The sequence below is a fragment of the Mauremys reevesii genome, linkage group 1 (assembly GCF_016161935.1).
Source record: "Mauremys reevesii isolate NIE-2019 linkage group 1, ASM1616193v1, whole genome shotgun sequence".
Taxonomy (NCBI): domain Eukaryota; kingdom Metazoa; phylum Chordata; order Testudines; family Geoemydidae; genus Mauremys; species Mauremys reevesii.
The window spans coordinates 338885207-338899670 of NC_052623.1; the positions used below are offsets into that span (position 1 = coordinate 338885207).

General features: G+C 41.1%; 1 protein-coding gene across 4 annotated transcripts in view; it reads right to left on the reverse strand.

Moving 5' to 3' along the window:
* The window catches only part of SEMA3C (semaphorin 3C), a 154616-nt gene that overhangs the window by 58644 nt on the left and 81508 nt on the right, over positions 1–14464 (reverse strand). For all 4 annotated transcript variants that reach the window (XM_039518413.1, XM_039518414.1, XM_039518415.1 and 1 more), the window contains exons 3-4: positions 9308–9468; positions 6482–6544 (exon numbers count right to left, since the gene is read on the reverse strand). In XM_039518413.1, the coding sequence (XP_039374347.1) occupies positions 6482–6544; positions 9308–9468 (224 nt within the window). The remainder of the gene's footprint in view (positions 1–6481; positions 6545–9307; positions 9469–14464) is intronic.

The window sequence follows — 14464 nt, forward strand, 5'->3', positions numbered from 1 at the left end:
TTCAAAGGTGGAAGTCATTGGAAAAAAAACAGCCCATATTACTTGTCTAGACAACTTCCCTCCAAAATAATAAGAGCCTGAGAAGCTCATAACATAAGCAAATCCCCAATGGATGTAAAATGTTGCCCTGTATTGAAAACCTGCTTTAACAATTTCTAAGCGGCATACATAGAGCAAATGTACACGCAAAATCAGCATTGCTCTGCATTCTCTCCCATTCTCCTCCTAGCATCCCTTTCCTTTCATTCCCCCTTTTTTTGACACTGATCAGCTGCTGCTGCACTTTAGATTAGGTCATGTATCCAGATGTTTCTTTTCCATATTTTTAGTTATCAATATCCCAGTTCTGCCCTCGTATTCAACCGGGTAACATTCCTTGAAGTTACTGAGAACTGTGTGTGCGTAAAGAGTCCAGGGTTGGAACCTAGGCCATCAATCACTCCCTTGCTAATCATTGGAGCTAATCCTTGCTCAACAGGCTGCACATTTTATTTATATTTGAAGACGTTCCCATTTTCAGTCCAATATATAATGGCACTCTGCTATGACACCTGTTTATAAAGGCACCCAAAAAGTGGTTATATAACTGTCAGGAGCTCTGTGTTGGTGGAAATAAAAGTTTCCCCATTAGGAATGCTGTGCAGCAAACAGCAAGGAGATTTAACTGTTACTGCATTAAATGAGTTATTATGGGAGCCTTATCAAAATAGACAATTTTCCTAAAGCTGAGAGCTGTCCCTACATCCTTCCGCTTCCCCACATCTAATAAGTTACTGCTGTGCCTCAAGAGCTGCTTTGCTGTGCGGTCGTGCTGTCAAAATCAGTCCTGCACAGGAAATATCTCAGTGTTGTCTACTTGTGCTGTGGGTGAAGAGGAAGAGAGGAGCTAGTCAAAGACGCACTACTGGCTCATATGCACCATGTAACTTCATGCCAGGAAGGCAGAATGCTGCTTTCATGTTTGTTCGTGTCAGTGGGGGCTTTACTGCAACAGCTCTACATAAAGGATTATGTGTTGGGTAATCTTATAAAAATGCTCCTTGGAGAGTAAGACAGGGAGACTATGGGTTGATGAATAGTACCTGAGTGTAACACAGGCTTGTTCTCTACTGTTACCAAGGCTAAAGCCCCTCCAGTACTATTGTGTCTTCTTTCCACAGTGTCTGCAGCCAGGGTATGGAGATAGCTAGAGGAATCTGACTTTCCTTTAGGGACAGCACTGTGAGTTCATGTTTTAACATTTACTGTGCCCTCATCTCTCCTCTGTGGTGATTAACAGGCCAGTTACACAATCTGGCTCAATGCTGATTTTCTGAGATTTTAATTTTGCCTCACAGAATGAGGTCATGGAACCAGTTCTGAAATTGTTCTTTCGATCCCTTGCTGATGCCTAATATTCTCCAGTGTAGTGCCAATGAACTCTCCCTATGATTTTATAAATGATTAATTGGGGTGATTCTCTTACACTCCCCATCCAATTAAAACAGGGCATTGTAACTTACACCCTTTAAAAAAAATAGCATTGGGACCTGAAGAACTTTGATTCAGCAACACTTATCTTTTCAGTATCTTATTTGCCCTTTCTAGCTATTATGTTACTTTATTTTCCTTTAAAGTCTGACTTGTCTGAGGTTACATGCTAGCACAGAGACAGCTTTGGTTGGGAATGCAAATGATCAATTTGTCAGTGCTGGTGATGGTTTGTCATGAGCTCATGTATTACTGGGTATTTCCACTGCAAATAATGTCAATAATCATGAAATCAGGGTGAATTCTTTGGAATCTTAAATTGCTTTGACAAGAATTGCACTTGACTGATTTTGTCATATTTAGCTGACAGGGTGTAGGCTTTTCCCTCTCATCTCCATTTCTACTGTTCCCCTTTCAGCTTGTGTCCTTCATGGTTCTCTCTTACCTCCAGTATTATTCAGCATTTACCAAAATTACTTCAAGTGACATGGACTGGAGTTTTACTTCTATGTATCTGACACACTCTAATCTATTTGTAAAATCACTCTTCATTTTTCCTCCATGTCTACCATATTATTCATACTTATTTAGACTCACACAACAACATATAAATGCTATTAAAATGGAGCTACCAGTTGCTGGTTCCAGACATTGACTAAGTATCATTTCTCTCCCTCCTTTGGAAATTTTGATACATAGCCATGGCCTCTAGAAAAGAGACTGGGAATTCTGATTAAGCTAAGCCTCATTTTGGTTTTCCGTATCTCTTCAGTAGTAGATGCTTATACTTGGGAAATATTTCCAGAATTTCTAGATGTCTCTGATATAATCATTCCAACCCACATATTCACGTCCTTCCATAATGGTTATTACAATCTGCTACCTATTGGAATTTTGACTTTCAGCTAACATTACTGGTATTCAACAGGAATGGAATATAATGGATAAGATTCTGATGGGGACTAGAGAATGTATTTGTGTTATCCTATATGCGCTGATACCTATTGAATTGTGGACTTACTGTTTAAACCTTCACCAAGAGGGACATTAATTTTTGAATATTAGTGATTGCTCGCTTTTCTAGACATTGCCTGAAGTAAAGTATGCTTGCATTTGCATATGTAACTCTTTGCATTGGCAATCAATTAGTTATTATGCATTGGCTTTTTGGGATCTACTGGATTTTGAGCTCACTATCAATGGTGTAAATCAGGAGTGGCCAACCTGAGCTTGAGAAGGAGCCAGAATTCACCAATGTACATTGCGAAAGAGCCACAGTAATATATCAGCAGCCCCGCATCAGCTCTTCCCCCTTCATCTGCTCACAGCACCTCCCGCCCACTGGTAGCCCCGCCAATCAGTGCCTCCCCCTCCCTCCCTGCACCTCCTAATCAGCTGTTTTGTGGCGTGCAGGAGGCTCTGGGGGGAGGGGGAGGAGTGAGGGCATGATAGGCTGAAAGGAGGGGATGGGAAGGGATGGAGTGGGGGGCAGGGCCTGTGGCAGAGTCAGGGGTTAAGCAATGGACACTCCCCAGCACACTGGAAAGCTGGTGCCTGTAGCTCCAGCCCCGGAGTCTGTGCCTGTACAAGGAGCCGCATATTAACTTCCGAAGAGCCGCATGTGGCTCCGGAGCCACAGGTTGGCCACCCCTGGTGTAAATGAAGAGTATCTCCAACAAATTAAGTGGAATAATACCAATGTAAAACAGATGCAAGTGAGATGAAAATCCAGCCCATTGACTATTTAAAAAATTAAGAATGCCCAACTGCACTCCAAAAACAAGTCAATGGCAAAGAGTACAATTGACTTCAATGAACTTTAGATCAGACCCATCACTGATTTAAGCGGAAGCAGAGGCTGGCTCTTTAACTTCCTAGTCACATGTTTGGACAGACTTTTTATTCTTATTAACTCTTTAGGGTGGACCAAGTATTCGAGTCACATATTTAAAGTGTCTTCACCTAAGACTTTGGTTTTGTACCTGCAATTTTGGATCTACAATGAATGACAGATGCAAAAAGCAGGTGAAATTAAATGTGAGTGCAAATGATAAAATTCCCATATTTTAAATACTTGATTGGGCTTGTAGTGGAATGCAGAGACAATCAATTTCAGGTGCAAAAACAGAGGCTGTGTTTAGCAATGTGGCTTTTATTGCTAATCACACTGTAAAGCATCCCAAGATGCTTCATCATGGAAAACTTCTATAAAAGTCTCAGTCTTGAGTAATCAACTTTGAAAGAAGCTCCTTGGAAAATAGAGATTTTTGTTGTTTTTTTTCCCCCATGGAGCACACATTTTGTATATTGCACTCAAGGCAAAAGCACCTTCCATGCTGTGATGTATTCTTGCTGCAAAAATGGTCACTATATGTTTGGAGACTTGAATAAGACTGATGATCTCTCGATATTAAAAAAAAAAGCCAAAACTTAAACCAACCCATAACTCTTAAAATGCAATTATATACTGCTCTGTGTTGTATTCACTCAGTTTAATACAGTTTAACAAGCTAACAGATCCAGGCTGTTGCAAGTTGTAATAGCAACTATGTAAAGAACTACTAAAATGTAGCAGATGACACATATGCCTTAAGAAAAGCCACATATTTCAATTCTATAATCATACAGAAAGGAAAAACAGATAAGCTGCTGTCTCAACCCTAGTTATTTATTTAAAGAATCATTTTGTTGCTGTGGAGCACTAGAATATATTATTTTCTAGAATTTTACTGAAAAGACTATGTTGCATTATGCTCCAGTAGGTCCAATATATTTTGTTTTCCTTTTCCGTAATCAAAAGTACATTGAACTATAATAGACTCAAGAAAACATAATTTTAATGTAAGTCTGATTTTGGTTAGTGAGCTCACTATTTTAGTATGACAGTGCCTGGAATGAGCATTTAATGTCACCATTACATTTAATTTGGCATTAAGAAATTTGCAGCTAATAAAATATTTTCAAGCTGTATATGTACCTGAAATATGGTAACACTGGACCTGTTCCAAAGTCCATTGAAATCAATAGGGGCTTTCCCATAGAAATCAAAGTGTTTTGCATCAGGCCATTGTTTCCAAAGGCATATACTTTATTTTATACTGCATAATTCCAGGACCACTTTACTGAACATCAGTGGTGTGATCCTGTATTTAAACTAGCATGAAAGCATGATCCAAAGCCCATTAAAATTAATGGAAAGTCTCCTCTTGACTTTGCTGAGCTCTGGATCAGAACATCAATAAAAACAGAATTCAACCAAGAGCCTCCTGAAGATTGGTGCTGGGGAAAAACATTTTCTTTGTGTCACATCAGCAACTCTGGTGCTTAAACTCTTTTATGGAAAAATAGTTGTGTCTGAGGAGATGATGTAAGTGAAGACTGGGATCATTTCAATAAGGGGCGTGGCATCTCCCCATTGGTTAAGATTGGGGAGAACAGCAAATGTTGCTGTCTATTTGTTTGACCACAACCACAACAATTTTCTATATGTGTGTGAAACAAGCAAATGTATACAGGCCTTAGTATCTGATCCTGCAATGAGAGGAACGAAGGCAGATACCTACACCCAGCAAAAAAAAAAAGGGGGGCGGGGCCACCGGAGCAGCAAAGCAGGGGGAAAAAACAAAAAATGGCGTGGCTGGAGCGGCAAAGCGTGGGGGGGGAACACAGCGCGGCTGGAGCGGCAAAGCGGGTTGGGGGAACACGGCGCAGCTGGAGCAGCAAAGCAGGGGGGGACACGGCGCGGCTGGAGCGGCAAAGCAGGGGGGGACACGGCGCGGCTGGAGTGGCAAAGCGTGGGGGGGACCACGGCGCAGCTGGAGCGGCAAAGCGTGGCGGGGAACAACACAAAAACGGCATGGCTGGAGCAGGTACGCGGGGGGGGGGCGGGGGGAGAAACAACGGTGTGGCTGGCAAAGCAGGGGAAAAACAAAACAAAAAACCCTACAGGGCGGTCAGAGCCAGGGGACTCCTTGTACTGCAGAGCGTGTGTCTGCTAATGGGGGGGGAAGGAGAGGGAGCGGGGGGGAGAGAGAGAAGGGGGGCGGCCAGCGCTTCAGTGGGGCGCTCACCACATGGCCCCAACCGCCGCGCCGCCTGCTGGGAGGGCTCCACTCCACTCCGGTCAGCAGGGAGGAAAGGACGCGGGCTGCCCTGCCGAGCTTGCTGCAGGGCGCTCCCCTCCTCTGCGCTGCCGCCCCCTACAGGGCGGCCGGAGCAGCGAACAAAAAAAAAAAGCGTCCGTGCCGCCCTAGGATTAGGCGGAATGCCGCCCCTTAGAATCTGCTGCCCCAAGTACGAGCTTGGTCAGCTGGTGCCTGGAGCCGGCCCTGCCTACACCCACACACAGCTTCACAGTGAAGTCAGGATCTGCACAGACCCACCAACAGGACTGTGGTTTCAGTGTATAACTGTATAACACACCAGATCTTTGGTATTCATTTCCCAAGTTTAGTTATAGTGTGTGTCAAATGTACATGTTTTAAGGAAGCACTACTATTTCTCAGATATTTGCCTAAAACATTGTTTTAGAGAACTAATAAAAGTGTGTGTGTGTGTGGGGGGGGGGGTTATGACCAACGCTGTGTGCTGTTGGAATTTGCAGAATAACCACTGCCCATTCGCAAAGATTCTTTCCATAGAAAAGACTATATATTATCTGGGAGCTAGTCCAGGCACTGACATTATCATTAGCTCAGCAGTCTACAATATATTCTCCAGGAGATACTTGGAACAAACATTATTCATGCTATCCATCACTAACAAAAAACAAAACAAAACAAAAATCATAAATCCAGTTATAAAACTGAGCAATGTACATATTTTTCCAGACAAACTATGAAGATATATACTGTGTAAATATTCTCATTTTCCAGAATTTCACTTTACCATTTGGCCTGGAGGATATTAAAAAAGAAAAGCCCACACCCCTTACATCTTGCTTTCAGCTGCACTCAAGGTGCTCTGACTCAATGGTCAAATATTTAATTGTGTGTGTGTGTATAAAACTTACTGTAGGATCTTTGCCAGCCATTTTGCACTCTTCAACTTTGATTGCTGATGCTGGCCAGAAAATCTATTTGGAAAGAAATAATAATTTAAGGAACTACATAATTTTAGTTGAATATATACAACATTCATCACCCTACCTAGTTTATGCTAACAGGTTTCCTTCAAGGTATTTCTGAGTTCACAAAGTCAATATTTTTACAGATTTCATACCTTTCTTGCTAGGGAAAATGATTTCCTCCACATATTTTTCTGACAGAAATCCAGTTTAAACAGTACTTTTCCCCACAAGTCTGGATTAGGCATGCATCCATTTAAAACATGGGCCCTGAAAGACTGTTGCTTTTATTCTTTTATAAAAGTTTATTTTTACATAAAAACAATGGTAAATGAGTGCTTTGTATTTTAGGGTGCAACACTGAAAATAATGGGCCAGATCCTCAAATGTAATAAATTAGTGAGGCTCCCTTTAAATCAATGGAGACAAGCTGATTTATACTAGCTGAGTATCTGGCCTAAAGTTTGCTACTCCAGTTAAGGATTAGTTAACCAACCTGGACAAACTACAAACCCCTCTGAACTTTTGCTGTTCTGTACAACTGAACAAAATAACTTTAGGACTAAAACTTTTCTGAGGTTCTGAAATGTTTGAATACAGGATACATTTGTATTAATAAAAACTGTTGCATATCTTTATGCTACTTCCAGGGATGGTCCATGACTGGAATTGGAAGTGCTGAAATACAGCAAGAAAGGCTGTTAGTACAGTCTTTCTTGTTTGGAATCAGAAGCAGAAGTGCTGGATATCTCATGAGAAAATGTGTTCTCTTAAAATTTCCAGCTGAATTTAGCAGATTCTGGAGGTATAGATAACTTTCAGATAAGCACCTCAAGCTCTGAATACTTATCCAAACCATACTCAAACTCTGATTTTTTTTAAAGTTCATCCATCATTAACTCTGATCTTGAAACAGAAAAGGTAGTAATAGAGAAACACTCTCTATACTTTTCATAGGTGGGTTAGCCTGATAAGGAAAAGTAAATCAGAATTCTGTCTCAAGATATCACTGGCAATATCAGAACAATAAAAAGAGCATTGTGATAACAGATTTGAGTCTAAATGTATTTAGCTAATGGTTCATTTCTGTGCATCTTTCCTATATTAAAAATATTATTATTTCAATAGATGTTTTAGTGACATTTAAGCAAATGAATCACAACATAAAATAGATCAAATTGAACAGGATCTCCCATGGACACAAGAGTAGCAAAATGCAGCCACTATAAAGAAAGATTAAGTAGCAATCCTGCAGATATTGGATAGATTCCCGTTTGGAGCAGCCTAATATTGGGTGGTCATGTGACCTGTCAGAACTGTATGGGGATATCTTTTGCTTTTGTTTGGTTGTTTTTATTTTTGTTTCGCTATATATGGGTATATGTAAGTAGACCCTGACTTCTGGTTTCATTTTACTATTACAGTGCATTGCAACATTATTTTGTAAAGCATACTGCAGTTTGAGAGAAGACTGACATACACAGAAAAAGAAAGAAAGAAAGAAAACAGGTTTTCACATGAGTTTTGCAGTGGGGTTTAATCAGTGTGGCAGAGAGGTACAGTAAGGCTGTTCCAGATAGTACAAGCCTTTAGTACCAATGGAGATTATAAATTATGTGGCGGTACAGTAAAAAAGATGGATGCTGGACTAAAAGACCAGATGAGATTCATAGATTCCAAAGCCAGATGGAGCATTGTGATCATCTAGTCTGACCTCCTGTATAGCACAGGCCACAGAACTTCCCTAAAATAATGCCTAGAGCAGATCTTTTTTAAAAAAAAAACACCCAATCTTGATTTTAAAATTGTCAGTGATGCCAACTCTCACAGTTAAAAATTCACATCCTATTTCCAGTCTGAATTTATCTAGCTTCAATTTCCAGCCATTGGATTGTGTTATACCTTTCTCTGCCAGATTGAAGAGCGCATTGTTAAATATGTGTTCTTTATCAGGGAGACAAGATATGTGTTCTTTATCAAAGCAACAAGATCTATTAAGTATATTTTACAGAAATCTGAATTTGAACAGGTTCTGGAAGTAAAACAGAAGCCTTTGGAGGCTTCCAAATACTGGAATGATGTCACTGCATTTTCCATACAGCTGAGGAAGAAGGCATGAACATTTTGCACGTGCTGGAATATAGAGAGCAGATGCATGAGATGGCCTGAGCAAAGAGTGTTACAATAACTGAAAGGAGAGGACAGAATGGAGAGGGACTGCAACGGAGACAGGATTAGTGTTATGTCTCTGAAACTAGGAAAATGGATTATAAAACAGAAGCAAAAAAGTTCAGAGGACAGGCTTCAGCAACGGGACTTTCTTTATTGTAGGAAAATAAAACAAACCTAGTCTAAGATTAAAGACAGCTTTATCCTATTCATTTTCCTCGCACAGCCTGAAAAAGCAGACAGTTACAAAAAAATATCCTCATGCTGCTTACAGGGTTCTTTTAAAGCTGCAGCTTTGAATACTCTCAAATCTTTGAGACGAGTGGAAATTTTACATCAGTAACCTCATACAAGGTGCTCCTTGTGAGACTGAGCCACCACGCAGATGACTCAAAAACAAGTAAACAGGTTGAACGAAGTGTTTTAAGTCATTTGAAAGTTTTGTTCATCTCATATTACACATCAAACAAGTACTAACTGTTCAATGAGCTGTGGATCTGGCCTTTGCCTACTGCTGGTCTAATGAAACACACATTTTTTTTCCTTAAAAAAAAAGGCATGCAGTAAAATGATATTGGGTTCTGGAAGTACTTTTCAACTTACACTCAGAGGGTCCTGGCTTATATTATTAATATTCAAAGACAAAATGTGATCTTTGCTGCCCACATAGATCCGGTCCTGATCTTCATCCATTAATAATATCCTGTAATCGAGTGGGTGGTGGGATATATGGTAATATTCAGAGGTCTTGGTTTCCTGCAGCTCTGTAATAGTGAGTACCACAAGTTAGCAAAGGCATTCAGTTTCTTTTCTTGGTTTTATAATTGCATCTTATTTTAAATAAAAGACCCTTTGAATAGCTAATAACAACAGAAAAAAATTATACCAAGCTGTTGGCAATAAAGCTATTGTTCAGTTAAAACCAATTTTCCTTTCCAAGTTTAAGTGAATGGTATTTACGAGGTAAGTAAGAATCAGTCATTGATTTATCCATTCAACTAATGAACTCCACTATTTTAATGGATGTTATTATTTACAGCTTTAGCTTTTAAGGCAGACTGTATAGAAAATTAAATAATGGACTCAATACATTATAAAGTTTATGACAGAAGAAGATCAATAAAAGCTACATAAACACATTTCAGTTACTTTTCCTAACAGAGGATTTCACTGAGAATGGCTGCCTATATATTTTTAAGGGGAAGGCACTTTTTTGTTTTTGACAAAATGAAATATTCTCCTAATTCCCCCATAATGAATGTTAACTACTTTTCACAGGCTATGGTTAGTTTAAAAGAAAATCTAATTATGAAATCAAACATAAATGGGCAATTTTCTTTCTTTTTTTTTAATGGGACAGGAGCTATTGTGTCACCCTTGTAGGTTGAACTCATCTGTTTATTCAGATAAACCCCATCCGGCCCCTACTGAAGTAAATGCTAAAACTCTTATTGCCTTCAATGGTGCACACTCATGCCCATTACAGGAACAGCACAAGCATTTGCAATGTTAACAACCCTACATCGCCTTGCCAATGCTCTTCTGTTCTGTTCTGGAGAGACAACTGCTGTAAGAAAATAGAGACAAGGTAGGTGAGGTAATATCTTTTATCGCACCAAGTTCTGTTGGCGAAAGTGACAAGCTGTGTAGTTTGAAAGTTTGTCTCTTTCAGCAACAGAACTTGGCTCAGTAAAAGATATTACCTCACCCATCTTGTTTCTCTCATAGTTAGAACCAACACAACTATAACACTGCCAACAACATAAGAAGATAAGCCTTCCTCTCCTTACTCAGCCAATCCTTGGCCTCCACTTTGATTATTTTATTTTTAATTGTAAAGTAGGGGATATATTTTTAATAGTTGAGAAGGGAAATTAAAGCTTTAAAAAGTAAAAAAAAACCTATTCTGAATACCTAAAATGATGTACTTGTACCACAGGCACATTATTTTCAGAGGTGCTGAGTACCCACAGTTCCAAGTGAAGTCAATGACAGCTGCAGGTGCACAGGACCTCTGAAAATGAAGCCCCATTTGCCCAATCCTACAAACTTTATTCACACACTTCAAGACAAAGTCCATTGCCCTCACTCAGAGCCAAATACTTGGATTAAAGTGGTGTAACTCCATTAACATCTTTGGATCTATACGTAGTTACTCCAGATAAAGATCTGGTTCTCAGTTTTTGCCCAGTACTCTTGCAATCTCTAACAAGAGCTTTCCCTGAATAACGATTGAGTAAGGGCTCCAGGATCTGGCCGTTAGCCCTTATTGATGCAACCAGTCAGAATGAATCAATGGGGCTATAAAAAAGCTGGTCAGAAAACCAAAAATATTTTGGTTTTCAGATTTTTGGCCTGGGGGGTTGTCAAAAAGTTGAAATTTTCTGCAGAAAGTAGACACTTCACATAGAAAACTTTTGTTTAGTTCAAAATTCCAAGTTTCCATTGAAAATAGTTTTGATGTGAAATTCTCCACAAGCTTTAGATTATCCATGTGAGCAAAGGTTTTGGGATTGGGCCCTCCATACATGTGTTGCAGATATAAGTACAGAGAATCAAGTTAATTAGAAAAGATTTGCATTATCATATTAACTCTGATAGACAATAGCTCATGCCCATTTAATTCTCAATGTGTTTAGCCAGTAACCTTGGAGACAATGGGGAAGATCCTCTTCTGGTGTAAGTTAGCAACTTCAATGGAGCTGTGACAACTTACAGAAGCTGAGTGTCTCTCCAGTGTATATATTGTAATATTAAAAATAGTACTATTCATAAGTAAGATTCAAACTCCTTGCTTCATAGCTTAAATCAAGGTGGTTCTCATAACCATGTATGAAAATTGCTCATGTCGCACAGGTGAAATCCACAAATTTACTTTTTAATTCCCTTGGAAAATCCATTCTCTTTTTCCTTTTTTCATTCAAAATTCCTCTGTGTAAACTTTAATGGTTGGCTTTTCCAAGGCACCTAAGGGAAATAGGCACTCAAATCCCAAAATTCAAATCCCATGGGCTCCTTTAAAATTCTCAGGCTCGCCTTTCAAACAGATTATGGAAGTTTCGTTCTCATTAAGCCTTTTGGTTACTTTAATCATCATATTGAGTTTGCTTTGCTGCAGTAAGGTAAAACTGAATCTTCTCACCAATTGTACGATCAGAGCTGAGCTATAGCTCAATCACATAGAGGTACCCAATGAAAATATCACATTCCTCTGTTATGCTGAATTACTGTGCTCCATGATATCACTCCCATAGGCAAGTACATACTATAGCATCAGTGAGTCAATAAGTCAGAATGTACAAACTTTCCTTTAATGATACCTTTTAGAGTAGTCAGAGATACCATGAATGGTATCATGGTGAGTCAGGGTGGTAATGACTGCTTTCAAGAAAGGGGCCCAGGAAGCAATGAACATGTCCTTTTCATGGTTCTCATGCTCATATTAGGAGATATCTATATTTTCCTGCACTTCAAGCTCTTTGTTACAGCACTGTCCTTGTTACAAGACATATGGTTACAGGCAAAAGCAGTGGAAGTGGAGAGCTATAGAGCTCCTCTGTTTCAAACAGGTCACTGGCTGGAAGGATACCACAGGACACTACCCTACCCTATATAAGAGTCTGAATGAGCTCTTCTCTGACATCTAGCGGTGAGCTGTGGAAAACGACTTCAGGAGCTGATCCCTGCACCCACCCTGTCTAGGTGCTCAGCATGATGGGATTGTTTGCCCCAATGATCACTTGTGGCTGGTGTTGGATCCCCAGTCTCCTTGTTATTGGGGCAGGAGTAATAAAGGGTTGTTATCTTTGTTGTGTGAACTGAGGGCAGCAGAACTGTACCTGGCATACCCCAATGGAGGGACTCACCCGCAACTGAACAGCACTCACTAGGCAGGGGACATAGGTTGCAAAGTCCAAAGAGTGAGAGGGTGGGGACAGGTACTTGTACCTGGTGGTGTGGGCCCTGTTTAAGCATCCTAGACACCATTTGACCTGCCCTCTCTCCATGGTATAATAGAAGAGATAATTTAGACTTAATTGAGAGTCTTTTTACATGCTGCAGAGCTGAAATCACTGATACTGAGGTGTAAGTATTAGACCTACTTTGGGACAGTGTCTCTATTGCAAGAGGCTGCCCAATGTGCACCAACAGTGAGGGTCCTGAAATCACTGATAGCTGTGTTAAGTGGTGGGCCCTGAAGACACCTTTGCAAGTGGCCAGCCGGATGGTTGGTGGAGAGGCATGGCCAGCAGGGCAGCTGGGGAAGAGGTGTGACAAGCGGCCAGCAGAGTGGCTGGCAGAGAGGGCCAGACTGGAGCCCAGCAGGGAGGTGCAGCAATTGGCCAGCAGGGCGACGAATGAGTGCCTGAGCAGTGAAGAGTGTAAAGTGCCCCCACTTCCACCCAAGGTGGGAGGTGAACTCTGCAGATGAACCTCTGGACTTTGGGGCTGCACTGGCCAAGGACAGCAACTGTGAGTGGGGTGCAGAGAAGGGACGGGCACATTAAAGGGCTTTTGGGTTGCTCAACTTATGAACCTTAGGGGAAAAGGACACTGCCCAACTTACTTGGGGGTGGCTCTTTTGCTCATGGTTTGTGTTTATGAATCCTAGTTGTGGTGTTTTCCCAAATTAATGATGAGTTACTTCCCTCCTTTTATTAAAAGTTTTTGCTACACTCAGACTCTGTGCTTTCGAGAGGAGAAGTATTGCCTCTTAGAGGCACCCAGGGGTGGTGTGTAATTGTCCCAGGACACTGGGTGGGGGCTCAAGCCAGTTTTCTGTTGTATTGTTGAAAAGGAACCCCTAGATACTGAACCCGGCCCTTGTTGCTGCTGGCTTCACCTGGCAGAAGGGTTACATTTACAAACAAGTCAGAGGCATCCACAAGTGGGAAGGAAAGACTCTCCTTGTGGTAAACCACCACCACAGGGTATACAGTCCCATACAAGCTTGTTACTTGTATTTCCTTTGGGCTGAGGCCTAAGAATGAATCACAGGCCTCCTGTGGGTTTTTGTCAGGTGGGGAGGAATTCATGGTTCCATACACTGTCTTTTAACATAACAAAATTTGCCACAAAACAGCCTTACAAAATTTGACTTGATAAAGTATGCTACTACCTGGAGACTATTATTTTGAAACCTCAGTGATGGAAAGACACTATAACAGTGGTGGGAAAACTGTGGCTTGCAGGCCGCATGTGGCCCTTCAGGGTAATCTGCAGGCTGCAAGACATTTTGGTTGATGTTGACCATTGGTAGGGATGGCCCCCCGCAGCTCCCAGTTGCTGCGGTTTGCCGTTCCCAGCCAATGGGAGCTGCAGGAAGCGGCGGGCTGCAGGGACATGCTGGCCAACGCTTCCTGCAGCTCCCATTGGCTGGGGGCAAACTGTGGCCACTGGGAGCTGCGGGGAGCCATCCCTGTGGATGGTCAACATCAGCAAAATGTCTTGCAGCCCGCAATCAGATTACCCTGATGGGTCGCAGGTTGCCCACCACTGCACTATAATGTCCCCAGTGCTCCTCCCAATATTTCATGAGAAAAACCTCTTAGAAGGACGGGATCTTGTATCTGAAATTATCAGGTCTATACATTCATTGACCTTCAAAGTAAACCCAGTTGCTTGCCTTGGGAATTCAACCAACATCCCCAAAGCAGTAAACTCTGCATGTAGAATGAGACCTCAGCAAGTTAAGCCTCTTAGCACTTTGTGAGTATTTAATATTTTTGTACGGCAATCAAAATAAAGGTCATAATTTAT